The 15,225-nt window shown below is 43.6% G+C and overlaps 1 protein-coding gene across 4 annotated transcripts in view; it reads left to right on the top strand.

The window, feature by feature from the left end:
- BRAF (B-Raf proto-oncogene, serine/threonine kinase) overlaps positions 1-15,225 on the top strand; it is a 131,511-nt gene that overhangs the window by 52,127 nt on the left and 64,159 nt on the right. For all 4 annotated transcript variants that reach the window (XM_075939782.1, XM_075939791.1, XM_075939774.1 and 1 more), the window contains exons 4-5: positions 11,291-11,394; positions 14,053-14,155. In XM_075939782.1, the coding sequence (XP_075795897.1) occupies positions 11,291-11,394; positions 14,053-14,155 (207 nt within the window). The remainder of the gene's footprint in view (positions 1-11,290; positions 11,395-14,052; positions 14,156-15,225) is intronic.

Genomic DNA, 15,225 nt, shown 5'->3' with positions numbered 1-15,225 from the left:
TTCATTTTAAACTTGTCATCCTGTTGAATTAGAACTTGGCCTCCTGAGAGTTCTGGGTTGCTGACTCCTATGCTGAGTCACAGGAGTCTTAAGCTGACCTTCTGTGGAAGGACCTTGTGAGGCTGGGTTCAGGAAATACAGCAAAACCAGAGTGGCAGTACCTTGTGACTCCCTGATTAGTAAATACCAGTATATAAACCAGGAAGGAGAGCTCTCTGAACAGCTACACAGTTTGCCCATTTATTGCAGCAGACTCAGCTGTCAGTAGGCCCTAAACCAGTGGTCACCAACCAGTAGATCGGGATCTACCAGTAGATCTTGGAGCTTCTGACAGGTGATCCTGACTGCTTTGTCCAGGGAGCTATCAAGCACTGGCACTTCAGTTGCCCCTCCACCCACTGTCAGCTGTTCCTTCCCTCTGCCTTGGAGCTGCCCCCCTGAGAGCCTCCTGCTTGCTGTGCAGTGTGGGAGGGAGAAGAGGGAGAGCACTGATGTCAGGATGTCCCTCCTCCCTCCTCTTCTGTATCCTATCGCCACACAAAGAGAAGGGGATGGAGGGAGCCTGGCAATGCAAATCTGTCACTCACACATCACGTGTGTCTCTATCATTCTCACAAATACACTCTGTCCATCACTCATCTCCCCACCTAACTTATACTTGGGGGGATGTTGTTACTTCTTTTACTGCTTCTCCTGCAGTCTCTGAGAGAGGCAGAGCACGTGCTGTCCACATGCTGTCCTTGCCTGCAGAAACCCCTCCTGCAGCTCCCATTGATCAATAACGGGGAACTGGCCAGTAGAAGCTCTGCGCTCAGTGCCTGTAGATGAGGGGCAGCACGTGCTGCCATGGAGCCATTGCTGTACATGCCAGCTGCTTTCAGGAGTGGAGCAAGGCCAGGGAAGGAAAAAGCTGCCTTAACCCCACTGCTCCACCACCTAGAAGCTGTCTCAGTTAAGTGGTGCCCAACCAGATCCTGCTTCCTCAACCCCTGTTCCAGCCCTGAACCTTCTCCCATACCCAACCTCCTGCCCCAGATGTGAGTCCCCCTGCACCAAAACTCCTTCCCACAGCTTGCACCCAGAAACCCCTCCTGAGCCCCAATCCCACACACTGTACTAAGCCTGGAGCCCCTCCCACACTCCAAATCCATTGGACCAAGACCCAACCCTCTACCCCAGCCTGGTGAAAGTGAGTGAGGATGGGAGAGGTAGGGAGATGGAGTGAGCAGGATGCCTTGGAGAAGGGGTGGCTCAGGGCCAGGGCCTCAAAGAAGGGGTGAGAAGGAAGCAGGACAAGAGTATTTGGGTTTGAGGTAGGTCTTACATTGCACTTCAATTGAAAAAGTGATCTTGTGGTTAAAAAGGTTGGAGACCACTGCCCTAAACTCTAGTTTCTGACCCTGATTAGTCCTTGCGTTAGTTATTTAATTGCTGTCTGTAATCTGGTACCCACCCAGTATTCTGGTAACTTGAGTCTGCCTGAAGTGTGACTCTCTTGGCTACTAGCTCTACTTGGATTCTGACTTCCCAATACCTAACTCAGTTTGACTTGTGGTCTGATCATTATATTTGTCTGTCCTTGTCCCAGATGAGGCACACATTATGTTGAGGTCCACATTTATAATTTATTTTAAATCACTTATGTTAAATACAAAAATAAATACTCAGTGTTTGCAGCCAAGCTATGAAGTCAAACTACTGAACTGCTGCTGGAAGTTAGTTGCTGAGTACCTGGAATCAGATCCAGATTTTGTTGAAGTCTAAACCCACATTTTGAGAGCATTAGTCTTTTTGGCAAGTGTAAAGAGTATTTTTAACTTGAGAATATTAAGCTAGTTTTTTCAAAGTTAGGGAACCAATTGGGAGCTGAAAATGGAAAGCTTGTTTTCTGCTTCCCATCTATTAAAAAATTAGGTGCAAGAAGATGAGCTCTGCTAGCTCTAAAATCTTGAAGGACACAGTGACTAGAAAAACATCAGATAATGGTTATTTCGTTTAATAAGTCCGTTTTAAATGCAGAACAGATTTTGATAACTTTTTCCTGTGCATTCAGGACAGGTAAAGTTGTCTCATTTAAAAAATGTTTTATACATTTTTAAATGAATTTTAATTTCCATCCAAATAGAACTTGACACAATTCACAAGTAAAATAATTAATCATGTAGTAAATAAGAAATTAATCATTCATAGTTTTAGCAATAAATTAAGTCTGAATAAAAGTAAGTTAAACTATATGTTGGTTTATATAAATGTATGCAAATATATTGGATCCTCCGGGTTAACAAAAGAAACATCAGATGTAATGTTAAGAATATATTTAGTTGCAAATTAACATGTTTTAAGGGTTACCAGTCAATGGTAGGGGAATAACTAAAATGCAGATCATAATTAAGATGATCCAGCATGATGTTAAAAAGCTGGTTTGTTTAGGTTTTCTGCATAACTATCTCCTTGGTGAGTAGTGATAAATGCCCATTTGAAGAAGTTAGGTTGCAATTAAAGTTAATTATTTTCTCCTCTTCCATCATATTCAGCTTTCCTTTATCTTAACTGGCTGCCATTTCCCATAATATGTAATAGGAGTAAAACTACAGGATTGTATTTTGAAGGTAGTTTTGTCCACAGTAAAGATGGCCACTATACCATAAAAGGTGTGTGGGGGGTGGGGGAAGAGTAACTGCGATCTTCTATTGCTGGATTTTACACAGCCTGGGTGCTGAATATGAGTACAGTAATTCCTCATTTAACACGTGCTCGCTTAACACATTTTGGCGATAGCACGATTTTTTTTTTTTAGGAAACATTTTTTGAATTCTACAACCGTCCCTGGAATACCACTATTTCCCCAGCTCGTCCGTCGCTGGTGGCTGCGCGGGGCTTCTCCCGTCTCCCTGCAAAGCAACGGAGGGTTCGTCGCAGACCGCGCCCTTCCCCGGCAACTCGCGCCTCGCCAGACGCAGTGCAGGTCCCGGCAGACCCCTCACAAGGACATACTCCCAACCCAGTCCCCTTCCCCTCTCCTCCTCTTCTCTTCCCCAGAGCCAAACACCTCCCCTCCCTGCTGTAACCCAGTCCCCTTTCTCCCCCAACCTTATGTCCCGGTCCCAACAGACACTACCGCTTGAAACGCAACCCCCACCTTTTCCATTATTTTCAATGGGAAAATTGATCCCTCCCCCCAACACGTTTTCACTTAACACGATCATTTTCTGAAACATTTCTATAGTGTTAAATGAGCAATTACTGTAGTTCTAATCCTATTGAGGATGCCCCTTCTGGTCAAGGTAGGAACTATTATTACCCCTGTGTAAGATTCTAGAGGAATATGACCTTTTCCCCTAAAGCTCTACTAAATGATCCTCTGAGCTCAGTGCTTGTGAGGACCCAGGCTATAGAGATTAAAAACATTTGTCATGTTTTTAAGTGTAAAACATCTGGCACTCTGAGTAATTTTATGAAATGCACCATAGCAGTCTTTCAGCTCCACTGAGGTGGTGGATACACTTACTGTATTGTACTATGCTTTGTAATATTGTATTATTACACCACCTACACCTACCATTTTTAAAATCCAAGAAATTCTATAGACAAAGTTAGTTTAAAAGACCAGTGCGGATGGGTGGGTTGGTTAGTTAAATATGACAATCCCCAATGCTGATTTTCAATAGCAATAAAATGCTGAGTTGTAGGTCACCTGTTACCTGTATGCTAATGACCATCCAGCATATTTCCACTGGTCACAAAAAAGTGTTAATAGGGTTGCCAATGGTTTAACCAAAAATACCGAACACCTTCTCCCTGCTCCCTCCCTCCCTCCCCCCCAAAAAAAAACACCAGGGAAAAATTCTGTTGTGGGGGGGAAGACCAAAATTGTTGAGCCAAAAAAAAAAAAAGGACTCTGAATTAAGCAAAAAGCCCCCTTTAAGAAATGCCTTTGAGGCTTTTTGGCTCTAACAGGCTGCCAGCAGCCGCCTGCCATCTTGTCTTCCTGCTCCGGGCCAGACAGCTCCCCTGTGGAACCAGGTAAGGACCTAGTATTTTTCACCTCCTGGCCAGGAAAAAATCAGAACATATCAGACATTTTAGGTGTCCGGTATTTTCTGTTTTGTTTTTTTACTGGACAGGAGGCGAAAATACCAGACTGTCCGGTTCAGTATCGGATACCTGGCAACCCTAGTTGATAAAAGAACTTTCTTTTCCTTTTTTCACCTACTGGGGAAAAATGATACAGTAAGGCACAGATTATCTGTCAAGTTCTTGGGATGTATTGGAGACCAATTTTTTGTTTCAGAAGCTAGAGAAAGCTATTTCTATATTTAATTTTGAAAAATAGTAACAATTGAGAATTTGAAAGTTGAAAACATCTTAGGTGAAAGTGATCATGAAAGGGCAGAGTTCATGTTTCTAAGACATGGCAAAAGAGATGACAGCACAAGAAAGAAATGTATTTCAAAAAGGCAGACTTTAGCAAACTCATGGAGCTGGTGGACCAGATCCCCTGGGAAGCAAGTCTAAAGGGGAAAATGGTTCAGGAGATGGGCAGTTTTTTGAGGAGACATTATTGAAGGTACAAAAGCAAACTTATCTCCCTGAATTAGAAAGATTGGAAGAGACCACCCAGGCTTAACCAGGAGTTCTTCAATGATATGAAACTCAAAAGAGTTCGGTAAAAAGTGGAAACTAAGGCAAATCGCAAAGGATGCAAATAACCTCCCCACCCCTGAAGAGAGGTAAGAATTGGAAAGGTCAAGACATTAATGAGATGACACTAAGGAAGGAAGACTAAGAACAGAGTAGACTTGTTACTCAATGAGGGAGAAAAACAATAGTAGAAAAGGTGGAAAAGGTGGAAGTGCTAAATTACTTTGTTTCAATTTTAACAAAAAGGTTAGTAGGAGTTGGACATCTATCAGCATGAATGCTAATAGAAAATATTAAAGGATCAGAGGCTATGGGGGAAAAAAACAAGTTAAAATTATTTAGAAAAGTTAGATTTATTCAGGTGACTAGGGCTTGATGAAATACATCCTAGAACAGGTTTTTTCAAACTCTGGGTTGCAGCTTGTAAGGGCAAGCCACTAGCTGGCTGCTAATGCTTTGTTTACCTGTGTTTCTGCAGGTATGGTCAATCACAGCTCCCATTGGCTATGGACCACCATTCCCAGCCAATAGAAGCTGCGGGAAGTGGTGCGGACCTGGACACCGCTTCCTGCAGCACCTGTTAGCTGGGAATGGTGATCAGCTGCCAAGGAGTGCTGTGATCACCCAGACCAGCAGAGGCACAAGTAAACAAAAGGTCTTGCAGCCAGCTAGTGGCTTGCCCTTACAAGCCGGAACCTAGAGTCTGAAAACTCCTTTCCTAGAATACGTATAGTGCTGAGTATGGATGTGAAAGGCTAGTCAAACAGTTAACACACTATCAGGAAGAGACAGCAAGGTGGGGGAGGCTTCAGGGTGGCAGCACTGCATGGAGCCCAGGGTCAGCTGGGACTTCCCACCTGGCGCCCAGCTCCATGCCATGTTTCAAAGCGGCAATACTGTGTTGAGCCAGGGTCAGCGGTGGAGTCCCAAGCTGGCCCCTGATTCCATGCGGTGCTAGTGCTTTGAAACACTGCAGGGAACAATGGGCCGGCAGGGGATTCATTCAGTCCCATGCTGCCCCAGTGCTCTGCACATCGCTTTCACCTTTGAAGTATAACAAGAGCTGTGGGGCTGTTGCTACACTTCAAAGATGAGGCTCTCTTATAGACTATTGGATTAGCCTATTAATCTAAATTTAACATACCTAGTGCTGAGTTAGGGGATAGTTGAACCTTTAGCAATTATCTTTGAACAGTTATGGAAGATGAGAGAGATTCCAGAAGACAGGAAAAGGGAAAACATAGTGCCCATATATGAAAAGGAAAAGAAGTGGGAAATTACTGACCCATCCAGTATCAGGAAAGAAAATGAAACACATAGAAAATAAGCTTCCTTATAGATTTCTTTGGCTACGTCTACGCTCCACCTCTCTTGTGCAAAAACCTATGCAAATGAAGTGTGGATTAGCATATTGCCACACTTGATTTGCATAATTAAGGGCCATTTTTGCACAAGAGGCTTTTGTGCAAAAAGGAGCTGTGTAGATGGCTCCTTTTTGCGCAAAACCCCCCTCTTGGGCAAGGGCCGTTCTTCCTGAAAAAATGAGGAAGAACTGCTCTTGCGCAAGAGGGGGGTTTTGCACAAAAAGGATCCACCGGCACAGCTTCTTGCGCAAAATGGCCCCTAAATTATGCAAATGAAGTGCAGCAATATGCTAATCTGCACTTCATTTGCATAGGCTTTTGCGCAAGAGAGGTGCAATGTAGACGTAGCCTTTGACAGGTAACAAGTCTTGTGGATGGGGGAAGCAGTAGGTCTGATATACCTTGACTTGATACTGATTTTAATACTGTTTCACATTATCATCTTTCAAGCAAATTAGGGAACTACAAACTCCATGGAGCTACTATAAGTGAGTGTACAAGTGGCTGAAAAACTGTTTGCACAGTGCAGTTGCCAGTGGTTCATAGTCATACTGGAAAGGCATATTAAGTGGGCTTCTGTAGGGATCAGTTCTGGGTCTGGTTCCATTGAGTACATAGAGAGCACATAGTTTGTGGACACTGCCAAGCTGGGAAGGGTTATAAGTGCTTTGGAGGATAGGATTAAAATTCAAAATGATCTGGACAAACTAGAAATGGTCTGAAGTAAATAGGTTGAAATTTAATAAGGACAAATAGAACGTACTCCACATGGGAAGGAACAATCAGTTGCACACATACAGAATGGGAAATGCCTACCTAGGAAGGAGTACTGCAGAAAAAGGGATATGGAGTCATAGTAGATCACAAGCTAAATATGAGTGAACTGTGTAGCACTGTTGTATAAAATTCAAGTGCCACTCTGCGATGTATTAGCAGGACTGTTGTAGACAAGAAACGAAGTAATTCTTTAGTGCTGATTACACAATTCTCCAGCGGAGGCCTACTTATGAGCACCACATTTCAGGACAAATTGGAGAAAGTCCAGAGAAAAGCAATAAAAATGATTAAGGGTCTAAAAACATAATCTTTGAGGGAAGATTGAAAAAATGGTTTTTGTTTAGTTTGGGGAAAAGAAGACCAGTGGGCCTCATAACAGTCTTCAAGTACATAAAGGGTTGTTACAAGGATGAGGGAGAAAATTTGTTCTCCTTACCCTGTTGGACCCTAAATTGCAGCAATGGTGATTTAGGTTGGACGTTAGGAAAAACTTTGTGAAGGTGGTAAATCACTGGAATAATTTGCCTAAGGAGGATGCTCCATCTTCAGAGATTTTTAAGAGCAGGTTAGACAAACGCCTGTCAGGGATGGTTTAGATGATGCTTAGTCCTGCCATGAATGCAGGAGTTTGGTTTTAATAACCTCTTGAGGTTCCTTCCAGTCCCACAATTTTAGGAGTCTATGATTTATTCTCCAACAGATAAGGCAATACTACACAAATTAATATTTGTCTCCTTCTCTAACACAAAACTTTAGTCATGACCTTATACTGCCTCTTTGACTATGTCTCATTTGCATATTTTTTGTGTGCAAGAGAGGGCAGTGTAGACAAAGTGGAATATTGCTGTGCCTCATTTGCATAATTAATGATGCTCCATTTTTGCTTGAGGCTTTGTGCAAGAGCCGTTCTTCCGCTTTTTTTCAGGAAGAATGTCTCTTGCTCAAGAGGGAGTTTTTGCGCAAAAACGGAGCCTCAATTATGCAAATGAGGCATGGCGATATTCCACACTTTGCCTCATTTGCATATTTTTTTGTGCGAGAGAGGGCAGTCTAGATGTCGCTCACAGGCTAGAGCAGAGCGACTCAATTTTGGAAGCCCAGGGGGCCACAATGATACAGTATATGTCGAGGACTGCAGCTTAAATATGGTTGCATAGACATGCAAATAGCTTTCACACTGATGGGCATGAATACAAAGATTAAGTTAAGACTACACAATAGGCAGGCCCCATTTAAGTCAATTCTGCTGATATTAATAAAATGCAACATTTACCCGATTTCTACCCATATCATAGCACTTTTAATGAGCAATGACAGTTCAGGAATTTAAGTGCTAAAATGCATATCAACAGAAGACCATTATATTGACTACTTTTTTGTTTTGGCTCCCATCTGCGAGCCCCACATGAACCCAAACTGCACCTCGGGCTGCAAACAAGCGGGTCGTGGACCACATGCGTGTTGAGTAGCCTGGGTCTAGAGTATTTCTACACATCATTTTGCATTGGGGAGATTTTACCCTTAACTACACTTAATCCATTTCAGATACATTTTTATTTATGGAATGCATGCCATGCCTCTTCAGATTCAGCCCATCAATTTTCCAGGTCTGCTCACCTCCATTCTAACACCTGTAGCCCTGTGGGATCCTCTCCTGGGGCTTAGAAACTTCCCCAGACAAACTGAATCTGAGCCATTATTAGGGCTGTGATAGTGTAGTCAATTAACTGATTAATAAAAGCTTATAGGTTAATGCTATAGACTACATGCAATTCCTTCCTCTCTCCTCCTCCTCCGCCCACACTTGCCAGTACATTTTTTAGCAGGCTGGCCAGCAGCCTAGCTTAGTTCCGGCTTGTGCCGGCTCTGGGAGCTCAGATCACCCCCTAGCAGGGTATGCTGCCACCCCGTGCCACTGCCTCTTTGTATCAGAGGCAGCAGCAAAGGTCCACAAGGGGAGCTGGGTTTTAAACTGGTTCCCCTCACAGACCAGCTCGCACCTGGCACCCCATGATGCTGTGTCTGATACAGAGGCAGCAACGTGGAGTGGCTGGGGTCTCCTAAGGAATGAGGCCAGAGTGCACTTGCTGCCAGCCCTGCCCCCAAAGACTAGAATAATCAAGTAACTGATAAGAATTCACGAGGTTACTTGTCAATTAACCAATTTTTAACATTCCTAGCCATTATTAGTCAGTGAAGACAGTGAAAAGATTCCCACTAACTTCCAACGTGGACACTCAGGGAGCCTCTGACAGGTGATCCTGACTGGTTTGGCCAAGAGGTTATCAAGCACAGCAATTCAGCTGCCCCTCTCCGCACTGCTGCGCACCTCCTGCCCTTTGCCTTGAAATTTCCTCTCCCTGGGAGCCTCCCTCTGCCCCTCCCTGGTGAAAGAGAGGGAGAATGAAGTGAGCAGGAACAGGGGCAGGGCCTCGGAGAAGAGGCACGAAGGAGGCGAAGCGAGAGTATCTGGGTTTGAGGTAGTTCCTGGATTGCACTTATATTCGAAAAGTGATCTTGTGCTTTAAAAAGTTGGAGAGTCCCTACTACCGTGGTATCACTTGAAGAAAATGAGATTACCTATTTGTAACAAGGTTCTTCAAGATGTGTGGTCTCCAAATTGGTTCGTTTTCCTCTGCAGTAGATTAAGCAGCTCTTGAGATGAGAAGGAACTGGAGGTGCTGGTAGCTTGCTGCCTCCTTTATTGCCTTGTGTGAAACCACAGGGTTCATGTGCAGAGTGCCGAACAATACTGCTTTCAAAGTTTCCGCTCTGGGCGCATAGTGCATGTGCATAACTCTCAGTGAAATGAAGATAGGGACCAAACATCTCAAAGAACCTCAGTTCATAGTAAAATACTAAAATGGATGCCATGGTGTGTGTCATGACCTGCCTTTTCTTGGGGCCGTGCCTTATTCAGTACTAGTGGTTCTCGTGCGCTAACCCGCAGTCTTCTCTCAGGATGCTTGTCTATGATTATTGGGTGATTCTGCTGCTTCTTCTAACTCTGCTTCCAGGACACTGTAGATTTCTTCAAAACTACTATGTCTGGATTTGAAAAAACACTCAACTTTTATTTAACCTGAGTAAACATAAAAGCAGCATAACAAAAGCTTTCAATAGCTCTTTTATTTCTTACTCCCAAAGGGAAAACCAAATTTTCTAAGGCTATGTCTGCACTGCAGAATTTTTCTGGGATACCCCAGAAAAATTCTGCCACGTCCAGGGAATGCATCTATTCTTCCAAAAATATTTTTGGAAGAGCAGATGTGCTCTTTCGGCATCCCTGTAAATCTTGTTTTATGAGGAAGAAGGAATGTTCCAATAAAGGGTTTTTTTTCCCAACATTTGGCTCAGTGTAGACGAGCCAAATGTCAGAAAAGCCTCTTAAAAAAAAAAATTGCAGTTTGCAATTTGCGTAGCTTTTTCCGGAAAAACAGTGCAGTGTAGCCGTAGCCGTAGCCGTAGCCTAAAAGACCTGTAGTGCTTCCCTTCCTGATTGTTGCCGATTTGTCTAATCTTCTCTCTGATCCTGTAGCTCTCCTTGGAGTAGCATATATTAATTTTGCCTTAATCCTGCAAAATAACCCACCATACAGTTTAGTTGAACGATATGGAACCAGCTTTGTCTCCTGGAAATGTCCCAAAATGAAGTCTGATATTAGCAAATTGATGTAAGAGTTACTCAGGGATATAACCCTTCATATAGCCCATATCCTGTTATTACAGTGTTGTAGGAATTTAACACAAATTTACTGTAATAAAGCATTTCTAGACACATACTTAGATTCTTGTGACTGTAGCTAGTGTATTTCAGCCATATATGGGTCAACCAGAAAAAGGGGAAAGAAAAGTATTTTTTACAAATAGGAAAATGTAGTCACAAATATTGGCTGGGGCCTCCAGAACGGTTGTGTTACCTGACACCACTATTAATTCTTTTTTAAATTGAACAGACATGAAGTTGGTATTTTCCATTAAAATTTCTGTAACTTCTCTCAGTATCTATCATAATGAATTTTGTAGGTTTATGGTAAGTAGTCCAGTTCAAGCTATTTCATCCAAGCCTATTGCATGTTTATTTTTAGTTCCAAATGACACAGCACTCCACTTAATTGCAGTACAAGCGCTTCAAAATTATCATATGTATAAATAGCTTTTAGCTACCTATATATCTGCCATCTCTGTTGCATAATGGGAAGGATAGAAAGTCATCCAGGGTCAAGTCAAATTTTCTCTCTGAAATGTCATTAGAAATTTAGGTTGCATGGATGTCCAACTGGAATTCATAATGGTCTGGTTTGTATGCAGCGTACGTAATGTCCACAGTGTGCGAAGTACTTTGAGAAATTATTATTTAGGATTCTGTGAAGTGCTGTAAAAATGAAAATTATGATGCTTTGAACATTTTGTATATTTTTAAGGACTGGAACATTAGTTTGCCTCAACCATGAGAGTGAATTATGATCTCTTCCTCTAATACTTATGTCTTATATTTTACTTTGCAGGTTCCAGCAAGATGTGGGGTGACAGTCCGGGACAGTCTAAAGAAAGCTCTGATGATGAGGGGTCTTATCCCAGAGTGCTGTGCTGTTTACAGAATACAAGATGGGTATGGTTTATGTGTGGTGTGGGTTTTGTACACTCTCAGGGTTCTTTCTAGAAGTACACCAGCATAGGTCAATTCCATCCAACATTATGAAAGTAAAGATGAATTTCACTAAATTCAGAATGAACTATTTAGTTTGTGCTACAACGATTTGGGGCAACACAAAATATGGGGCGATGGCCACAAAACTGTGCTTAAACAGGGCTTTGACATATGAAAAGTTGATGGGGAAATATTTAACTTCTTCCCCTATTAGGATGCACATAACAGAATGCAACAGGCTGTTATCCCTGAGATCTGTTTTAGCTGCAAAACTATGTGAAAACATCTAATTTTAAAACTATGACATAGGGTTGTTTTGAATTTTTAACTTTTAATTGATTTTACTTGATCTGGATTTCAAAGTAAAACTTAGTTGGATGGAGAATTTACATGAATAACTCTTAAAATGAGTTTTAATCCTTAAACTTCTAATTAAATTCCTACCATTCCCTAAAATTAGTAAATCCTCTAAGTCTGTTATGGGAACAAATTAGAGAGATGAAGTAGGGGGAGTAATATTTTTTATTGGACCAACTTTTGTTGGTGAGAGAGACAGCCTTTTGAGTTATATAGAGCTCTTCCTCATGTCTGGGAAAGATACTCAGGATGTCACAGGTAAATACAAACTTGAATAGCTAATTTAGCATAAGTAGTTAGAGCATTTCCTAAGGGACCAATCAAGGTGAATATATGCTAACTGGCTTATGCTATCTGTTTCACCTTGTATACAGGCAGTCCCCGGGTTACGTACAAGATAGGGACTGTAGGTTTGTTCTTAAGTTGAATCTGTATGTAAGTCGGAACTGGCGTCAGCTGCTGCTGAAACTGATCAGTTTCAACCGCGGCTGAATCTGGATGCCAGTTCTGACTTACATACAGATTCAACTTAAGAAACCCAGGTGTCCCCAAGTCAGCTGCTGCTGAAACTGATCAGCGGCTGATTCCAGGAAGCCTGGGGCAGAGCAACTCTGCCTCAGGCTTCCTGTAATCAGCCGCTGGTCAGTTTCAGCAGCGGCTGACTTGGGGACGCCTGGGGCAGAGCAGCTGGGGTGCTGCCGGCTTGGTTCAGAGCAGTGCTGCGGGACCAACCCGGCAGCCCCCAGCTGCTCTACCCCAGGGGTAGGCAAGAAAAGCCTGGTCTGCTGGGGGGGGGGAGCACTAGCTGCACCCCCCCCCCCCATAGCAGACCAAGGGGACAGGAGCAAAGCCGCTGAGCACGCCCGCAGCGGGACAGCCCAAGCGCGCCCGAGCTGTCCCGCTGCGGGCGTGCGCCGCGGCTTTGCTCCTGTCCTCCTAGTCTGCTGGGTGGGTCCAGCAAAGCCGCTGGACCCCCCCAGCAGACCAGGGACACCAGAGCAAAGCCGCTGCCTGGGCGGCTTTGCTCGTTTGCCCGGGAGCAAAGCCGCCCAGGTGGCGGCTTTGCTCGGGTGTCCCTGGTCTGCTGGGGGGGTCCAGCGGCTTTGCTGGACCCCCCCAGCAGACCAGGGGGACAGGAGCAAAGCCGCCCAGGCGGCGGGAGTCCCGCTGCCTGGGCGGCTTTGCTCCGGGGCAAACGAGCAAAGCCGCCCAGGCAGCGGGACTCCCGCCGCCTGGGCGGCTTTGCTCGGGTGTCCCTGGTCTGCTGGGGGGGTCTAGCGGCTTTGCTGGACCCCCCCCAGCAGACCAGGGGGACAGGAGCAAAGCCGCCCAGGTGGCGGGACTCCCGCCTCCTGGGCGGCTTTGCTCGGGTGTCCCTAGTCTGCTGGGGGGGTCCAACGGCTTTGCTGGACCCCCCCAGCAGACCAGGGAGACCGGGAGAAGCTTTTCTCCCCCCGGAGGACACGGGTGGCGACTCGCCGCCCGTGAGCTCCGGGGCGAGAAAAGCCCCATTCGTAAGTGCGGATTCGACGTAAGTCGGATCCGCGTAAGTCGGGGACTGCGTGTATAGCTATGAAGCTTTGGGTACCTTTCCCTGACCTGAAGCAGAGCTCTCTGTTTCTGGAAAGCTTTTCTTTCTCACCAACAGAAGTTGGTACATTAAAAGATATTACCTCGCCCACTATGTGTCTCTAATATACTGAAACTGATATGGCTACCACAACATAGGGATAAATTGTCACCAGTGTTCCCTCTAAGCTGCATGGCAGCACAGCTCAGCACAGTTTCATGGGTGGTTAATCGACACCACCCAATTAGTCAGCTCCATGCCCTGAGCCTCTGACAGGGCGGGGTTGATTAATCAGCTGTGAAGCTTTGCTGCTGTGCATCTTAGAGGGAACACTGGTTGTCTCACAACTGGATAGAAAAGTATCTTATCAAGTTTGGATCCCAGGACCTGCCAATCGCTGCAGTTGTAGGGTCAATCGTAGGGCTAATCTCTGCAGTTGTAGGTCTTTGTGCTAAAGCTGATTTGAAGAAAAGAGTTCATCTCTTTATCCTGTTGTTTGTCCAAGAGTTATGCAATTATTTGGGAATAAACTCAGATTAATTTCTTGCCATTTAAATTTCTAACAGTGGAAGATTGGACAGCAAACCTCCCATAATACCACTGTCCCCTTGGTAACAACTTTTCACATGTTCAACATAATGTTTGCAAGGGCTTGCAGGTTGGTAACCATAAAGGGCTTGTTTACACTTCAGAGAGAAGAAGCCCATTGGCTGGGACACTGACATTTCCTGGCTCACAGGAGAGGAGTTGCACGTGGAAGTCTTGGAGAATGTGCCGCTTACCACACACAATTTTGTACGTACTTTGTATTATGAACTGTCTAAAATGTTCACTAGAGTTAAATCTACTTTTGAACATTTTAAATCAAACTAACTTTAGGTCTGTTTTTGAGCAAACATTTGTGTCTGTTGTGGGGAAGGTTGTTGCATAAGAGATTTTTAAACCTACAGACTCAGATGAACTAAAACTTGCTTCAGTTGAGATAACTGACATTAAAATAAACATAATTTAACTTTCCTTAACATTTGCATACCCTAGTAGCAGACAGACCCCAAAGTCTATGTATCTAGGTTTTAAAATCACCACTGCATAGCAGAGCGATAATAATATTCCATTATTTTTGTATAGCTGTATCTATAAAATGTGTTCTGTGCTCCCCTGGTGACTGCAGCAACAATTAACTAACAAACCATATTCCCAAAGCTATGCTGACGTCATCAGTGATGCTGGTGAACAAGTATGTTTTGACTTGATGAGGTGCTACATGAGTGGAAGCTCTTAAACACAAGTACTCTGGATCATTCCAGGTTCATATACAGACCTGGAAATAATATTTACCCCATGGAAAAAACCATAATTTAAATGAAAGCTATTTTAAATTGAGGCTTACGGTGTGTTATACAAACAGTGGGCCACTAAATGAATGCATAAAAGCTATTACAAATTTCTGAACAGCATCTTTTAAAACTTTTGATTCTTACTTGTAGGAAATCCTGCTTGTGTTACTTTTAGGCTAGTTGTGCTTTTAAGGTGGGGAACCAAAATACAGCAAAAGTTTTGTGTCTTGTAGTGTAGCTTTTTATGTACAACTACAAAAAATTGCCAGGATTTACTATACAAAATAATAAATACGTTGGGCAGAATTTGATTTTCTTTTATAATTTTGGCAGATAATATTGGTGTTTGTTTGGCTTTCATGAGTGGGGTGGGTCAGACAATTATTTAATAGAAGTAGATGTTGAGGTTCAAAAAGTTAAAGTTTTGACTGTTAAAACACATTGTCAACATCACATGTCAAAATATACAAGGTAAATATCCTTAAATAAAACTCTAATAAGTTTTCCAGCAACCTTTTCTTACTTTTT

This window comes from Pelodiscus sinensis, chromosome 1 (genome assembly GCF_049634645.1).
Source record: "Pelodiscus sinensis isolate JC-2024 chromosome 1, ASM4963464v1, whole genome shotgun sequence".
NCBI classification, from domain to species: domain Eukaryota; kingdom Metazoa; phylum Chordata; order Testudines; family Trionychidae; genus Pelodiscus; species Pelodiscus sinensis.
This window is presented reverse-complemented; position numbering and strand designations above follow the sequence as displayed.